Here is a 17,545-nt window from a genome sequence, read left to right on the forward strand (position 1 = left end):
AGTTGAGAGTTCACAGAGGCTTAAGAGCATATGAGTACTTGTAGTCCCCAAATTTAAAAAAATCAAATCTCAAGAATGATTTTCAGTGATCTGGTGTTTAAAATATTTGCTTATTGAAACAGAGTTTGAAATTACATTTTATAGCTGGAAAGAACATTTTCAGTTCAAAATTCACTACAAAATTTACCTAAAAAGGACACTGTTATCTCTAGTTTTTTCATAAACTTTTTTTTAAGGATAATTGCTTTACAGTATTGTATTGGTTTCTACCAAACATCAACATGAATCAGCCATAGATTTACCCATGTTTTCCAGAATTTTTAACCATCTATTTATTAAAGCAATGTCTAAGAAAGAGACTCAATTCGGAAGTGAAGGCTGCATACCTATTAGACATGAACAGAATCACCGTGGAATAAGTTTAAGAACCATTTCTTTTCTGTCTCTTGAATGATTTATGTTATATCAAAATTACCTTGGGGACTTCTTCAAACTCTACACACTCTCATCTGACCTTTGAGACCTTAAGCTACATGGGAAAGGGGCAGCAGGTGGAGAGAGAGGAGAAGTAGTCAGTGTTGTTGAAGAGCTCTCCTACAACGCCGGGGTGAACCACCACCCTGGAGCACTCATCACTTTGTCACACTCTTCCTCACGGCCCTCCAGAGATCATAAATGGCCCGCCCAGTCACCTCCCTCACTGGAGCCATTCTGTTCAATCTAACTCTAACGGTTTCTCTGGATACCACTGTGGTTCATATAGAGATTCCCTTCAAACCTAATAAATTCAGAAATCCTCTTATCCATTCAACACATTTCCCAAGTCAGGTCCACTCCCTTCAGGTCCATCCTAAGCAACGGATGCCACTCCTGAGGGGGGAGGACTAATTAGCCATCTTTCCCTCTACACCCAGGGCAGTGTTTTCCAAGAGCTTCAAGGCCTAGGGCAGCAGTTCTCAAACTTCAGTAGGCATTAGAAGTGCTTGTTAGAATGCAGATTACTGGGCCTCTCCCTTCAGAGGCTCTGAGACAGTAGCTCTGGGTCAGGGTCCAAAATCCCATGTTTCTTACAAACTCCTAGGTTATTTAATGCTGCTCATCTTAGGCCCACACTGGTATAGGGGACTCTATGGGGCCAAGAGATGACTAGGCCAGTCTGGGTGAGAAGTGGTGGTGGCCTGGATTTCAGGGGTAACAGAGCTGCAGAGAGAGGCACACAGTCCTGGGCTGTATTTGTGAATCACAGTCAAAGGACAGGTTGACTAGCTGGATGCAAACAGCAAAGGGGAACGAAATACGGAAGATGAAGCAACAAAATGACATCTAGCCTTTGTTTTCCTTCATCTATCTTCCCTTTCCTTCCCTTCCCAAAGACAATACATCAGATTCTGAGGAAAGGGGGCAGACACGGGAATGCGGGCCTCCACTCACGGGGCCCAGGAAGTAGAGCGGCGGTGGCAAGGCAGGAGGATGATGACACAGAGGAGACGGCCAGAGGGGACGGAGTCTGCTACGCTGAATAAACGAGCTGAACAGGTCAATAAATGTACTGAGAATAGTGGGAACCAGGTTTCTGTCCGAGAAGGGATGTACAGATATAGAAAATGGGAGGTCTAGAAAGAATTCTAATATACTGGATTAAAATTGGAAGTATCAGTATGAATGCATGAGTTTTGTTCCAAATACCTACAATGACAGATGTAAGAATAATTCTATGTATGTGTGAATATGTGCATGCGTGTGTGCTTAGTCGCTCAGTTGTATCTGACTCTTGGAGATCCCATGGATTGTAGTCCACCAGTCTCCTCTGTCCATGGAATTTTCCAGGCTAGAATACTGAAGTGGGTAGCCATACCCTTCTCCAGGGGATCTTCCTGACCCAGGGATCAAGCCCACGTCTCCTGCATTGGCAGGCAGATTCTTTACTACTGCGCCACCTGGCAAGCTCCATATGTATATACGGGTACATACACTTTTTTTCTATCTCTGAATACTTAGAAGGCCTGCAAACAATAAAACCCCAAAGCAGTAAGCACATCACCCAGACTGTGGGTTCTAAACATCAAAGCTTCCTTGGAGAAATGATTGGTTCCAGGGTTGGCAGAGTGAAAATACAAAAGCAGTCCAAAAACTGCATGGTTTCAGAAAGGTATCAAGTGATCAAACAATGACAGAAATAGATCAACAGGACACAAAAGCCAGCTTGGAGGGCTTCTAGTATGATCTGAGCATCCAAACAATGCATAATAACAGTGGTAACAGTAATATGACATTGCACTTTATCAAATAAAACGGGCATCTCTGATCATAATGAAACAAATACGCACATATATGAGAGAGAAGGGACAGCGCATCCTTATGATAGAATTCCAACCAATACCAAAGGCCTATTTCTGCACTGCTCTTAAGTACAATGTGCAACAGTTTTTACATGTTTAACGGGTTATAGAAACAAAAAGAAAAATAAAACAAAAAGAATATGGGACCTAGGGAGGTGGGATCGGGTAGGGTAGAAATGAAGCCCAGGAGGGAGACGATATATGTATACATACAGCTCAATTTGTCATACATCAGAAATTAACACAACATTATAAAGCAATTATACTCCAGTAACAACATACAGCTTTAAAAAAAAAAAAAGAATATGGAACAGAGACTGTATGTGGCCACCAAAACCCAAGGTACATACTATCTGGCCCTTTATAGAAAATATTCACCAACTTCTAATATAAAAGGGATGAAGCAACTGGATAACCATCATACAGCAACCATCACAGAGGCATCTGGCCCAGGCAGGATCCTCGATGGTGCTAAGGAGGTTCAATGGGAAAACACTAGACAGACCCAGGTTGAGCCTTACCCTAAAAATTACAAGCCCCACAACCTTTAAACTCATAAATGACATGAAGTTCCCAGAAAGGCTGAGAAAATGTTTCAAACTGAAAGAGACCAAAGAAATATGAAAACAATATATTAACACATTACTGAATATAATCCTGGGGCATAAAAGAAGAAAGAGACATTTCGGGGGTAACTGGCAAAATTTCAGTGAAAAATTAATAATGTAGATGAAGGCTGAGAACAAAATATAAGAAGCCCAAGATGAAAGAGTGAAGCTTACCATGTCAGATGAAGAAAGTGCTAGAAGGTGTGAGACTTTGGTGGAAACAACTAGAAAGAACTTTGCCAAGAAAAGAAACCATACTGAGCATAAAGATAAAAATGATAACATAAACCCAATTAAAGCAAGACAGGTTTTTTTTTTTTTTTTTAAGTCCAGGATTAAAATGAATGCCTTAAGTAAGATATGACTCAAAGATGCCTTGAGAAAGTTCACTGGTATACTCTGTAACTCTTTCTGACAGTTTCTTCCTAATTACTAATATCACAACTTGGGGAAGGGATTCTAACAATGTGAAGCTCATGAAGCAGATGTCCTTTGTTTAAAGATATTCAGTGAGCAGGATTGTTACCCCTTGATCTTCAAAATAACACGGTAAATAAAAGAACTCAAAAATATCCATCAGGGGCTCTGCTGACGGCTCAGTGGTAAAGAGTCCGTTTGCCCATGCAGGAGACACAGGTACGATCCCTGATCCAGGACGATGCCACATCCCATGGAGCAACTAAGCCCGTGTGCCGCAGCTATTGAGCCCAGGAACTGCAGCTACTGAAGCCCACGCCGTAGAGCCCGTGCTGCACAACAAGAGAAACTGCGGCAATGAGAAGCCTGTGCACCACAACTAGAGAGGAGCCCTGCTCGCTGCAGTGAGAGAAAGCAGGCCTGGACAACAGCCCAAAATCAATAAATAACACTATAAAAATATATATGTCCATCAATACCCAATTTAGCAATATGCAAGTCATTAGCAATTTCAGCAAGACTAGATTCATTCACATGTTTAGGACAGATAACTGAAAACAGGCCAAAAAGGAGAATTTGTGGCAAAAACCCTTTCAAGAGGTATGGCTGGGGTAATGGGGGAACAAATGGATGTACACCCTAGAAAACTTTGGATATGTTTTTATATGAGATTTTTTTTTTGGGGGGGTAAAGAATACATGAGCACTAATTAGAAAGATTTAGTAGACAAGGAGAGGTTAAAGATTTAGGAAACAGCAAAAATAACATTTGACTGAAGATTCTCAAGAACAAATAGAAGAACAATGGAGAAGTTTCTCTGAGAGGAGAAGGGGCAGCTCATCAGTTGTAGGAGGAAGGGAAGAACTGAGGCAGGACAGGTATGGAGGCAAACAGGTCCACAGACGCGGAAGACATACACAGGGATAACTCCCATTGGATGTCTCCATTGTTATCTGGGAAGGATGGAGGAAGTCACTTACTGAGAATGAAGGAGGGAAAAGTGTGGCAATGGAGGCTTAAGGAATAAAGATAAGTCTGAAACTTGGCACAGCAAGAAGCACAAGGATGAGTCAGCTCGAGAAATACAGAGAGGCTACCAGATAACACTGAGAGCCCAAATAAGACTGGTGATCAAAAAGAGCATCTAAATAAATCACGAGAAAGGCCTGAATCATTTTCACTGACGCTTATATTGATACAACCAGGTTAACACACCTGCATACATAATTATCTTTTACACCAAGTCATTATAACCATGGAAGTGAAGCAGTAGACAACTGGGATAAAAAAACTACAAAATCATAGATGCCTGAACTTTAACATGAATTCATTTGAACCATATGACAAACCCAATGAACATAAAATCTGAAAGACAGAGCTAACAAGAAAAGTCAAGGAGCACTAAAAATATACCCGACCAAATGCTATACCCTATCCACTACTGCAGTTTTCCACTATCACCTCCAAATAGTTTTTGGAATCCTAATGTCAGGGTCACACAAGATCCTTTTGGAATGTCTCGACGGTCCTCTTGCCTCAGGAGAAAAATCAAATTACTGTTCTCACCAACTGCTACTCTTGAGATTTCCACCTATTCAATGAAATTCACTCTATCTCTAGCACAGTTCTTCAAACTCGGTATTTAAATACATGCAAATATATCCCCCAAAGACGCTCCATCTTACCGATATTGCTGTTATCCTAAGAGAATCAACTGTGGAATGTTTGAATAGGTACCATAAAACAGGCCCAATTTCCCCAGTTATAAAGCCCTGGGCCTGAGCAGAAAACGTAGTGCAGACATTTTCAATAATCTTTGCTGCCATGTGATTCACAACACGTTCCTCCTACAGAGAGAGAGAGAAGAACACAAGGAGAAAATTAAATAGGTATTATTAATATTTAGGATGGCAAATATATACACGTCATTTCTTCACAACCATTGCTTCATAAATAAAGACGTGACACCAAGACCATCACCTGCCCCTGGATGCATCGGGTGTTTCTGGAGGTGTGGCCATTTTCTCAGGCTTCTATAGAACCATTACATTTGGTTGATCGTTAAACATAGTTTAACATAATTCTCCATATATTGTTGTTGTTGCTGTTGTTTAGTTGCTAAGTTGTGTCCGACTCTTTTGTGACCCCACGGACTGTAGCTTGCCAGGCTCCCCTTTCTGTCCATGGGATTTCCCAGGCAAGAATACTGGAGTGGGTTGCCATTTTCGTCCCCAGGGGATATTCCTGACCCAGGGATCGATCCCACACCTCCTACATTGCAGGTAGATTCTTTACTGCTGAGCCACTAGGGAAGCCCCTAATTTTCCACATATTTCCATAAAAAGGTTGAAATAATCTAGAAAATACACATAACTTATAGTATAACAAAAACTTGATGATGATTTTAAAACCATAAAGAGTATGCAGAAAAATCATCAGAAGTTACTCTGGGCTGGAAATAATTAGCTAAAGACCACCTAAATACAGGGCATCAAGGAAAGTCCTAAGAAAGAAACTGCTCCAGTGGTGTGACCAAATTAACCTCAACTAAAGGCTGTACTATATTGTCCTGATAATGCTTAAAAGTCTCAAAAAGGATCAAGCTATTTCCAGGTAACTTAAATGAGTCCAAGAAAAAGCACAAAAGCACTTAAAAGACTTTTTAAAAAAAGGCACAAAAGTACTTGCTGCTGCTGCTAAGTCACTTCAGTCGTGTCCAACTCTGTGTGACCCCACAGATGGCAGCCCACCAGGTTCCCTCGTCCCTTGGATTCTCCAGGCAAGAACACTGGAGTGGGTTGCCATTTCCTTCTCCAATGCATGAAAGTGAAAAGTGAAAGTGAAGTTGCTCAGTCGTGTCAGACTCTTAGCGACCCCATGGACTGCAGCCTACCAGGCTCCTCTGTCCATGGGGTTTTCCAGGCAAGAGTACTAGAGTGGGGTGCCACTGCCTTCTTAAAAGACTTAAAAACAAAATGCCCAACAACACAAAAATCACAATATTTGACATCTGATTAAATTCACACACAGAACAGGAAAATATGACTCATAAGAGAAAATTCAGTGATAGAATAAGAAAAAAGCATTTAAATGGCTATTATAAATACAGTCCATATACTGAAGAAGAAAGAAGCATGTTAAGAATGAAAGAAATAGATTAAAAAATGACCCAAGTCAGAAGACTACAATGTTTAATATGAAAAATACACTGAATTGGAATATCATCAGACTCTGCACACTCAATGACTAGAGAAGATTAGTGAAGACATAGCAATTAGCAAAAACAAACAAAAAGCTAGAATACTGGAGCGGGTTGCCACGCCCGCCTCCAGCCTATCTTCCCAACCCGAAGATCAAAACCACGTCTCTTATGGCTGGCAAACGGGTGCTTTACCCCTTGGTGCCACCTAGGAAGCCCAATCTAAAAAACTCAATGAACCTCAAGAGGAAGAAAGAAAAATAACATCAAGGTACATCATAATAAGAAAGCTGAATGCCGAAGAACTGATGCTTTTAAACTGTGGTGTTGGAGAAGATTTGAGAGTCCCTTGGACTGCAAGGAGATCAAACTGGTCAATCCTAAAGGAAATCAGTCCTGAATATTCATTGGAAGGACTGATGCTGAAGCTCTGATACTTTGGCCACCTGATCTGAAGAACTGACTCACTGGAAAAGACCCTGATGCTGGGTAAGACAGAAGGCAGGAGGAGAAGGGGACAACAGAGGATGAGATGGTTGGAAGGCATCACCAACTCGATGGACATGAGTTTGAGTAAGCTCTGGGAGTTGGTGATGGACGGGGAAGCCTGGTGTGCAGTCCACAGGGTCAGAGAGTCCAATATGACTGAGTGACTGAACTGAACATCATAACCGGACTGCTAAAAGGCAATAATAAAGAGAAACTTGTAGAAACAGTGACAGTAAAAGGACATATAGAGACTATCTAACACATTACCTAACAAAGATAAGGATGATGGGAGACTTCTCATGAGAAATAATGCAAACCAGAACACAGAGGAACAATATCATTGAAGTACCAAAAGAAAAAGAACTGTCAACCTATAAATGTATACCCAACAATAACATCTTTCAAAACAGGTTGGTAAAAGGTACAAATTTTCACCTATAAGATGAATAAGGTCTGGAGGTCTAATGTAAAACGATGTGACTCTAGTTGATAACACTATATTGTATAATTGAAATTTGCTAAAAGAGGAGAATTTAAATGTTCTCACTCCTACCACCCAAAAAAGGTAACAGGATAAAATATGAAACGATTTATGTGTTGACTCAATAGGGGAATGTATGCATCTATCACAATGATTGCATGTATCAAATCATCACTTTGTACACTTTAAATATCTTACAATTTCATGTCAATTATACCGCAATAAAACTGAAAACAATTTAAATATCTATCTCTGATAAAAGAGACAAAAAACAATCAGCATGAACATAGATTTACATCCGTATGTATCGATCAGATTAACAAGCTTGACCTACTTTGAGAAAAAAAGTACATCACTCAACAATGGCAGAACTGAACTTTTTTCCCCTAATTATACATACATACTGAGTCATGGGAGAAGTCTCAACAAATTCCAAAGACTTAAAATCATACATACACCATTCCCTCTATCCACAATGCCATGAAGTTAAACATAATAATAAAAAGATTAAAAAAAAAAAAAATAGGTATTAAATGAGAAAGACACAGAAGAGCTATAGAATTTGTTAAGTCTACAAAGCATATAATGGGATAAAAGTTAAAGGAACATGGAAATTTACACAGAAGTCCAACCAGTGTAAACTGTACAGCCCTGTGGAGCTTCCCCCCTAAGATTATCTGCCACAGGAGAAGAGGAGGTGCAGACCTCACTCTGGCAGCGAGCACACCACACTTTGTGCCTCTGACCTCACCAAGAGTCAGGAAACTAACTGATCTACTCCCTAAACTCAGAAAAAAACTCAGGATTGCTTCTTTATGCCATTCTCAAAGGTTCGCTTTAAGACACATTAGGCAACTCCATACTTGGTAAGCCCTGCTGCATTCTACTAATATTAGCATTCCAAATATTATGAATAGTGATATTAAAGAGAAAAACACACACAAAAAAAGCCTGTATCATTCCTATTCCCCATACACATTGCCCACTTTCACTATATAAAGGCAAGGAGAAAGGTGCGTACCTATAGAGAACCCGAAGTTGATGGCACACATGTTCTTCATTAGGAAAATTAAACTTAAAACTGTGACAGTAACAAAAACAGAAAATGTAGCTGTACATTTTCACTTTTATCCAATATCAAGAGAATTTAACTTCTCCATCCTCATTTTAGATAACTAGTGTCCAAAAACACTTCAAAGATAATACACATAATGACTAATATCTCTATACTTTCTAATTCAAGTCCTGTCTTTTTCTAATTAAATTCATAAGCAATTTACCACTAGCTTTCTTTTTTTAAAAGCACTAATTAAAAACTAAAAATTCAATTTCCTCTTAAAAGAAATTTGTTACATCGAAATTGTCTAATAAGCTTTTGTTCAGAAATGAATAATTAGGCCAAGGATTTATTATTTGAGCCTCACATTTTAACATATGCCAGGTGTCAGTTCAGCACCCATAATTATAAACAGACTACTATGCAAGTTATTTAAAAAAGATGAGGTTGATTAGATACAAATGCATACAATGAATCTCCTCTAAACATGTGGAAACATTCTAGGTGCTATTTTCAGTTTCTGTGCGCACTGCAGAGTAGGTTGCTACCTACCCAGATGAAAATAACTACTTTCAAGGAAAGTCAGCTTCCTCGGCCTCCCTACTTCATGCACATACTGAACATATGCCATGTAAGTTCATTGCCAAATGTTCCCAGGATCAATACAGTGATGATACCAAGTACATAATCTGTCTTTGCTAGTATAATCATTGGAAGGACTCATGCTGAAGCTCCAATACTTCGGCCACCTGATATGAAGAGCTGGTGCCTTCACCGGAAAAGACCCTGCTGCTGGGAAAGACTGACTGCAAGAGGAGAAGGGGAGACAGAGGATGAGATGGTTGGATGGCATCACGGATTCAATGGATATGAGTTTGAGCAAACTCAGGGAAATAGTGAAGGATAGGGAAGCCTGGCAGGCTGCAGTTCATGGGGTTGCAAAGAGTTGGACACAACTTAGCGACTGAAAAACAAAAATGAGGGTAAAAGCAATGGAATGGAAAGCTGTCAAAGACAGCCCAAGTCAGAAGCATGTGGAAGACCAGCCAGCAAGGTACCTTTTTTCATACAAAACATCAGGTGGGGCTCCAACTATCAAACTACTCCAGAGTGGCACACCTGGGACTCCAATCCACACCCCCTGACTCCCAGCTCAAAGTCTCCAAAATGCCAACACCAAGTCGAAACAATGGCTCAGTGTCATCATGGACACCTTTTCTTCTATACTGCCACACTCTCTTTAAAACAGTTATACCACAGAGACTTCCAGGATTCTTAACAAACAATCTGCCTTCCAATGCAGGGGACAAGGATTCGATCCATGGCTATGGAACTAAGATCTCACATCCCATGGGGCAACTAGGTCCAAGTGCCACAACCTAGGCCCAGCACGGCCAAAATAAAAACAAATAAAATTTTCTTTTTTTTTTTTTCCCTCCTCCCTCCTCCCTCCCCATACCATCCCTCTGGGTCGTCCCAGTGCACCAGCCCCAAGCATCCAGCATCGTGCATTGAACCTATTTTCAATTTTCAAACATAAAATGTTATACCAGATTTTTTTTTTTTTTGGCATGTTCCACCCGAAGTCTCTCACTCTAAATATTTCCCTCTTTCCACCTGAGCATTTACATCTGTAACAAGATCAAAATCACTTGACTCACATTTCTACTATCATTGTTAAAATTACAGAAATCATAACAGGTTGACCTGTTTCGAAAACAAGGTCATAATCTCTTAGGTAATCTTTTGAAAAAGAGAAAGTTTCCTGAACACTATTTAAATAAACTCATAACAGTCCCAGAATAAGACTACCTTTCTCTCCCAAAGTGCATGCTACAATGTGCCACAGGATAAGATATGTCTGTGGGCAAATAAATTTGAAAACATCATATACAATACGCTCCCATGTGGATTCATAATTAAAAGTTCTGAAAAGTACTAAATACAAACGAAACCATTCAACTTTGTTTAACCTGATATGTCCCAAGTATTTGACTAGAAAACCCTTATCACAGAACATGTAGGAAAATCCCTTGGCAAAGTTAGTTATCTATGCACCAGAAACATGAACAAAATTTATAATTTAAAACTAAAATTGTCTTCTAAGAAATTTACATATGAATTAAAACAAAAAAGTACAATTCCCATACCACATTTTTCTCAATGCACAGATTAGAAGGATAAGGGGTATAAATCAGAATCAATGGCCCAAGTTCAATAAAGCACATTACTAAGTTTTGAAAGTATAAAAAGGTCAATAAGTTAGGCAGAAAACATCAATATATTTAAGAACAACAGAAACAGCACAACAATGTAAATGTTCTTCATGCCACTGAACTATATGCTTAATAGCTAAGACGGCAAATAGTATATATATTTTACCACAATTTAAAAACATACAAGAGAAACAGAATAGACATTCTTAATCTATACAGTAATACAACTTTGTTATTGTAACAAAAGAAAAAAGAGGCAATAAAATTCCACCCCCCTGAAAAAGTTTAAACCATCCCATAAAAAAGCCTGGACCCAGAAAAAAATTTAACTAGGGATTATCTGTGGAGAAGGCAATTGCAACCCACTCCAGTACTCTTGCCTGGAAAATCCCATGGACGGAGGAGCCTGGTAGGCTACAGTCCATGGGGTCGCTAAGAGTCGGGCACGACTGAGCGACTTCACTTTCACTTTTCACTTTCATGCATTGGAGAAGGAAATGGCAACCCACTCCAGTGTTCTTGCCTGGAGAATCCCAGGGACCGGGGAGCCTGGTGGGCTGCCGTCTATGGGGTCGCACAGAGTCGGACACGACTGAAGCGACTTAGCAGCAGCAGCAGCAGGGATTATCTATAAAATAACAATAATGGAAACACTACATGTCAAAACAATGGGACACAGCTAACACTAGGTTGAGACGAAAGTTGATAGTCTTAAGGGTCTTAGTCACTACCTAAGAGAAGGGAAGAAAATGCAAAGGTAGTTACAAAACAGCAAGAAACGGCACACTAAACCAGAGGTTAAAAAAAATCACTTTCTTTAAAAAAAAATCACTTTCCTAATACATGAAGATAGGGCAGTATCTTAACCATCTTTGCCTCTCCTGTATCCAGCCAGTACATAATATGTTTCATAAACGCTACCTCTAAAGAATGGGAGCTGTATCTGAGAGAGTTGACTTAAGCAGTGAATTAAATACATTAGCGGAATGTCATGGAGAATTCAAAGGAACTACAATCATCTTATTTCAGTGTTTTTTAAACCAAATATGACATTCTCTTGTTAGTCTTCTCATTGAATATGCCTTCCATTTTCACTAGTATCAGTCCTCCTTAAATTTATTCATAGATGTATACTATCAATGTACCAACAGGTGAACATGTAATTTTTAGAATCAACTTTTCAAGTAAAGAGAAAATTAAAAAGGAGCTCAGAAACTCATGAAAAAGATTACAAGGGTAACAAAAAATGTCAGTGTATATTTTCAAAATTATTAAAAAGTAAGGACTATTAATTTAAACAGCATGGCACAGATAACAGCCCAACAGAACTAATTAGAGCCCAGGAAGAGACATGCACACAGGCATGACCGAGGTGACACCAGAGTCGTGGGGAGAAGACTTTTCATTAGATGATGCTGGGATAACTGATTACATTTATTTTAAAAACAGAACTGAACCCACACGTATCGCCACACACAGACACACAAAACAATTACAAATAAACTTCTAAACAGAAAAAAGGAAAAAATAAAAAATAACTTTTAGAAGAATAACATGGGCAGCCCTCGTGGCTGAATGGTAAAGAATCCGTCTGCCAGTGCAGGAGACACAGGTTGGATCCCGGACCCGGGAAGACCCCACATGCCTCAGAGCAACTGAGACCAAGCGCCACAACTACCGAGCCTGCGCTCTAGAGCCCCAGAGCCGCAGCAACTGAGCCCGCACGCTCGAGAGCCCGTGCTCCACAAGAGAAGCCGCCCCAGTGAGAAGCCTGCACACCGCACCCAGAGAGTAGCCCCGCTCGCTACAGCTAGAGAAAGCCTGTGCAGCAGCGAGGAGCCAGTCAGCCAAAAATAAATGACGTGAAAGTGAAAGTCACTCAGTCGTGTCCAACTCTGCAAATTTTCCAGGCCAGAATACTACAGTGGGTAGCCTTTCCCCTTCTCCAGCGGATCTTCCCAACCCAGGGATCAAACCCAGGTCTCCCACATTGCAGGCGGATTCTTCACCAGCTGAGCCACAAGGGAAGCCCAAGAATACTAGAGCGGGTAGCCTATCCCTTCTCCAGCAGATCTTCCTGACCCAGGAATCAAACCGGGGTCTCCTGCATTGCAGGCAGATTCTTTACCAACTGAGCTGTAAGAGAAGCCCAAAAATAAATAAAAGTATACACAAAAACTTTTATTTAGTTTTGGGCTTCCCTGATAGCATCACTGACTCAACGGACATGGGTTTGGGTGGACTCTGGGAGTTGGTGATGGACAGGGAGGCCTGGCGTGCTGTGGTTCATGGGGTTGCAAAGAGTCGGACACGAATGAGCAACTGAACTGAACTGATACACACGAAAAAGGAATATGTAATAGCACATCTTAGTGTTAGATTAACATCTCATGGATTGATAAATTCTATTAAAATTAAGAACTTCTGCTTAGCCACAGATACTATAAAGAAAATGAAAAGACCAAACATCTTATGGATTGATAAATATCTATTAAAATTAAGAACTTCTGCTTAGCAACAGACACTGTAAAGGAAACGAAAAGATCAAACACAAAATAGAAAAGTATCTGGGACCCGTGTAAACAAGAAAAGATTAATATCCAGAATACATAAAAGAAATTCCTGTGGGTAGAGTACCATGACATCTGAATTTTTTCAAACATCTCAGAAAATAAACAAATGAATAAATAATAAATACACATATATGGATATATATACATACACACATATTACAACAAAGCAAAGAAGGCAAATATATTAACAGCTGACGGAAATAAAAGCCATTAGTTTTCTTTCCTTTTCTAATACTTGAAACATTTTATAGCAATAGCTGGTGGAGGATGATGGTATGCAGAATTCCTACAAAGCAAGAGAAGAAACTGGCTTAAGACTTGATAATCATTTTCAAAACAGGAAATTCCAAAAACCAAGATAAACAGAAAAAGATGGTCATCCTCATTAGTACTCAAGAAAATACATATTAAAACGACACTGAGGAAACAATTTAATGGTCATGAGATTGTCAAAAATTTAAACTGTGACTCTATCAAACGTTCAAGAAGATGTGGGTTAATGGATACTCCTATATAAACTGATACACATGTGTGCCTGTGTTCCTGCATTGAGGCATACACCAACACACTATTCAGTGGGACCGATGAGCTGCACTTTACACAATCGACGTGTATCAACCTCAACCTAACTTTAAGCAAAAGAAAAAAAAATTAAGTCTCAAAAGAACATGATGCCAATCCATTCAGAATCAATCAATCTAGTATTTAGCAATACACTCAAAAAGGGAAACAAAATAAAGAAACATTTGTGAAAAGAAAAAAAAAATTTAAGAAAAACAAGAAAACCTTGGTGAAGTTTATCACCAAAGTCAGAATAGCGGTTACTCCTTGAAAGAAAGTACAAATTTCAATCCAAAAGAGACAGAGAATTCTCTAAGCAACCAGCCTTTTGCTTTTTAACAGAGTGAGTCAGAGTATGCGCTTTTAACCATATCCATACAATTCATATACTCTTCTGTAAGAAAGAACCTACATTCAGAAATACCAGGAGGAGCTGGGAAAACAGTTTTCTACATTAAAAAAATTAAATCATCGAAGACAAGTGACTTAAAAATTATTTTACCTTCAACTATGTCCTGAATACAATAGACAAATTGCCTCAAGAACTGCTACAATTAAATTATTTTTGAAAAGACAAATCCTTTTTTCAGGGGAATGTTCACCTCTGAATTTGTCATTTTGTAGGGACAGTGTTAGTGTACATGCTGCCAAAGCATACACTAAAACGTCTTCCAAATGTATAAAATTTTCACAAATTAGAGAGTTCTAGACTGTCTTCCCTCTTCATGAAAAATAGACAAGACCTGACACACATACGAAGAGAGAAGAAAAGACAAGTGTGTATACTCACAGTTAACTCTATCATTCTATCATTAGCTGTATCATTAGGTTACAATTAACAATGCACATGCATAGCAAACATTCTTCATAGTATGTACTCGATGACAAATACAGGAGCGGTTGGGGAGGACATATCTAATAAAGGACACCACCTCATGGGTTAGAACTGACCATCTTTTACTCAGCATTAATCTAAGTTTTATAAATTAAAGATACAAAGTTCTAAAACTTTCTTTACACCATTTAAAAAATCCCTGGAAGACTCCTTTCTCCTTTGAGCTCCTGTATTTTGTTCTTCGGCGTGAATGTACTTGACAGATTCCACTTTATAGTTTATCTCATCTCCCACAACAGGTAGATGTGTGCATGAACATAGAGTCCACCTTCTTCATCCGTGTGCCCCCTGGGCATGCCTAGCTTGAGGCCCTGAATGATAAACCCCAACATGTCTTTTGACTACAGATAAAGATAGCTTAATTCTCATATTGTTGATACAGCGCAGTTCACTGGCTTCATGCACACCCCACAGGGACAACTGACTACACATTCACCCTACAGGCTGGGACGTGCTCTCGATGCCTTTCTGGATCACTAGGGGAAAACTGCAGAGATTTTTCTGTACTTGGAACATCATGCCATTACCATAACATGCATGAAGTAATGAACTCAAAAGGAAGATGTTTGTTTTGACATTTTTTTTTCATTCCTTAAGGAATGCTTTTAGCCTATGGCTTTGCCTTGGGTGAGACAATGTCAAGGTTTAAAGCAAACAAAAATGCCAGCCTTTGAGGTCAGTTATAAATCCTCCTCACGGTCACACACAGGAGCTACTTATGCAAGTTGGCTGGTTGGCCAGCCGGCTGGTTTTCAGCCATGAATAGCAAGAGAAGGGATGTGCATAAACTGAAGAAACCACATCACATAATAACGACTACTTAATATTAAAATCAGTGGATGCTGGTGGCAGCTTCCTTGTTTCTGAACCACAAAATGGCAATATGACAAGATAATCACTGGGCTATCGAGGCTGGCAGAAAATTCCCTGCATACACCTGGCTTACTAAACTGAGTTACTGGTAACTGGAAGCGGGGGATTAAGGATATGTCATTGAGAGCTACTTAGGTTGTTTATATTTGCTATCGTCTCTTAAAAAGCAAGACGTTTAAACAAGTGAATGTGAGTTGGTTTTTTCACTTGCTCCCCTGTAGGCCACGGGCTCACAGTGGCTTGTCGGGATTATTTAAATTCAGGAGCGGTACAGTACTTGGCTGACAGGCTCGAGCACCGCTGCAGGCTACAATCCTCACACAGTGCCTGAAGGGTTATTACAATTGCAGGCGTCTACAGAGGACAACAAAGCAGCCTTACCCCTTCCCGAAGGCACCTCATTAGCACCGTGTATGCAGCCAAGGGAACAGCCCAGCATTCTCGGGGGTGCTTTTTTTTTTCTTCCTAAAAATGAAGTAGAAGGAAAGGCAGTGAGGCTAACGGCACAGAAGGTGTTAACCCTTTCAAGAAAAAAGGCTAAGTTTCACATACACAAATGACGTCGAACTTTTAACTTTCTACTGCAAGTACTGCTTACAACCTGCCAATCATGACCTGATGAGGGGTCCTTCACTGCAGTGTACATACAAAGCACTTCTTCTGTTTCCCAGTATGTCATATACGATGGTGATAAGCTCCCCTCAGCAATAGCTCGATGGAAAGAACCAAGGGATGACAGCATGACCTGGCTGATAGAGAAACCACGCCACTGATAACCACAGATTACGATACACACACTTCTACCTAAAGGTATGACATCATCTGGAATGACGTGGAAGCACAGAACGTGCAGTTTGGAGTAGCATCTCTGGATAATCCATAAGAACAAGGAAAACACAGTATGCTACCTAGCAAGATGAAGCTCGACAAAAGCAAGTAACTAGGATCAGTGAGTACACTGCTTGGAAGGATATCAGGAATAATTCTTTCACAAAGAACTAAGTTAGAAAAATAACCACAAGAACTCTCCTGGAATCTAACAAATAAAGTCACAAAATCAATCAGGGGCCACAGAGAAAGATGAGAAAAAAAAAATAAAACACTCTGGTTATAGCAGAAGCAAGTAGGTTCTGCTTAGACAGAATATTTCTGTTTGAAGACTGTTCAAATGTCAGAAGTGGTACCTTACTGATCCAAAAGTACTTAATACCAATGATGGGAATTGTGACTCGTTAACACTGTACCCTTAATCATGAACTGCCACACATGGTCATAATCTAGCCATTATCGACCGGAGCTGCTCCAGCTCGAAAATCACTAGTTCAGCACCCAATTTAACTTTCAAACACAATGTGCCTCCCTTCCAGCTCATTTATTCACGACACTCACCACAGGCTTTCCTTAACATCCCTGGACCCTACTCCCCATGTTCCTCGCCCTTTTTCTTTACCCCCGTCTACCCCTACCCACCTTGGCTGCCACTGAGATTCCTGGCCTATAATTTAATCACTCCTGACAAAGGCCTGAAGGAGCTCATTCTTTGGAGTTCCACTGTCTCAGGTCTGGGGAAACTCAGCCTTACCCAAAGGCAGTGGCTTGCTCTCTCTAGGCCTGTGGTCAGACAGCTGGGCTCTGGGAGGGGGACACCAAAAACACAGACTCCAGAGTGACGTAGGATGGGGAAGCCCAGGGACCTTCCAGGTCACTCACCAGGCCTGCTTCTCTCTCTGACAGATTCCCTCTCCTGAAAAACTACAGCATTTCAACCCACTGCCCTCCCAAAACTTCGCTTTTCTTCTTCAGAAAGATCGTGAAAGTCACAAGAGAGGAACCATGC

General features: G+C 40.2%; 1 protein-coding gene across 3 annotated transcripts in view; it reads right to left on the reverse strand.

The window, feature by feature from the left end:
• ULK4 (unc-51 like kinase 4) overlaps positions 1-17,545 on the reverse strand; it is a 502,164-nt gene that overhangs the window by 392,686 nt on the left and 91,933 nt on the right. For all 3 annotated transcript variants that reach the window (XR_011461930.1, XR_011461929.1, XM_070359559.1), the window contains exons 19-20: positions 16,090-16,173; positions 5,050-5,211 (exon numbers count right to left, since the gene is read on the reverse strand). Coding sequence is in view for 1 of the 3 variants with exons in the window: in XM_070359559.1 (XP_070215660.1) it covers positions 5,050-5,211; positions 16,090-16,173 (246 nt within the window). In the remaining 2 variants the exon portion in view is untranslated. The remainder of the gene's footprint in view (positions 1-5,049; positions 5,212-16,089; positions 16,174-17,545) is intronic.

The sequence above is a fragment of the Bos mutus genome, chromosome 22 (assembly GCF_027580195.1).
Source record: "Bos mutus isolate GX-2022 chromosome 22, NWIPB_WYAK_1.1, whole genome shotgun sequence".
Taxonomy (NCBI): Eukaryota; Metazoa; Chordata; class Mammalia; order Artiodactyla; family Bovidae; genus Bos; species Bos mutus.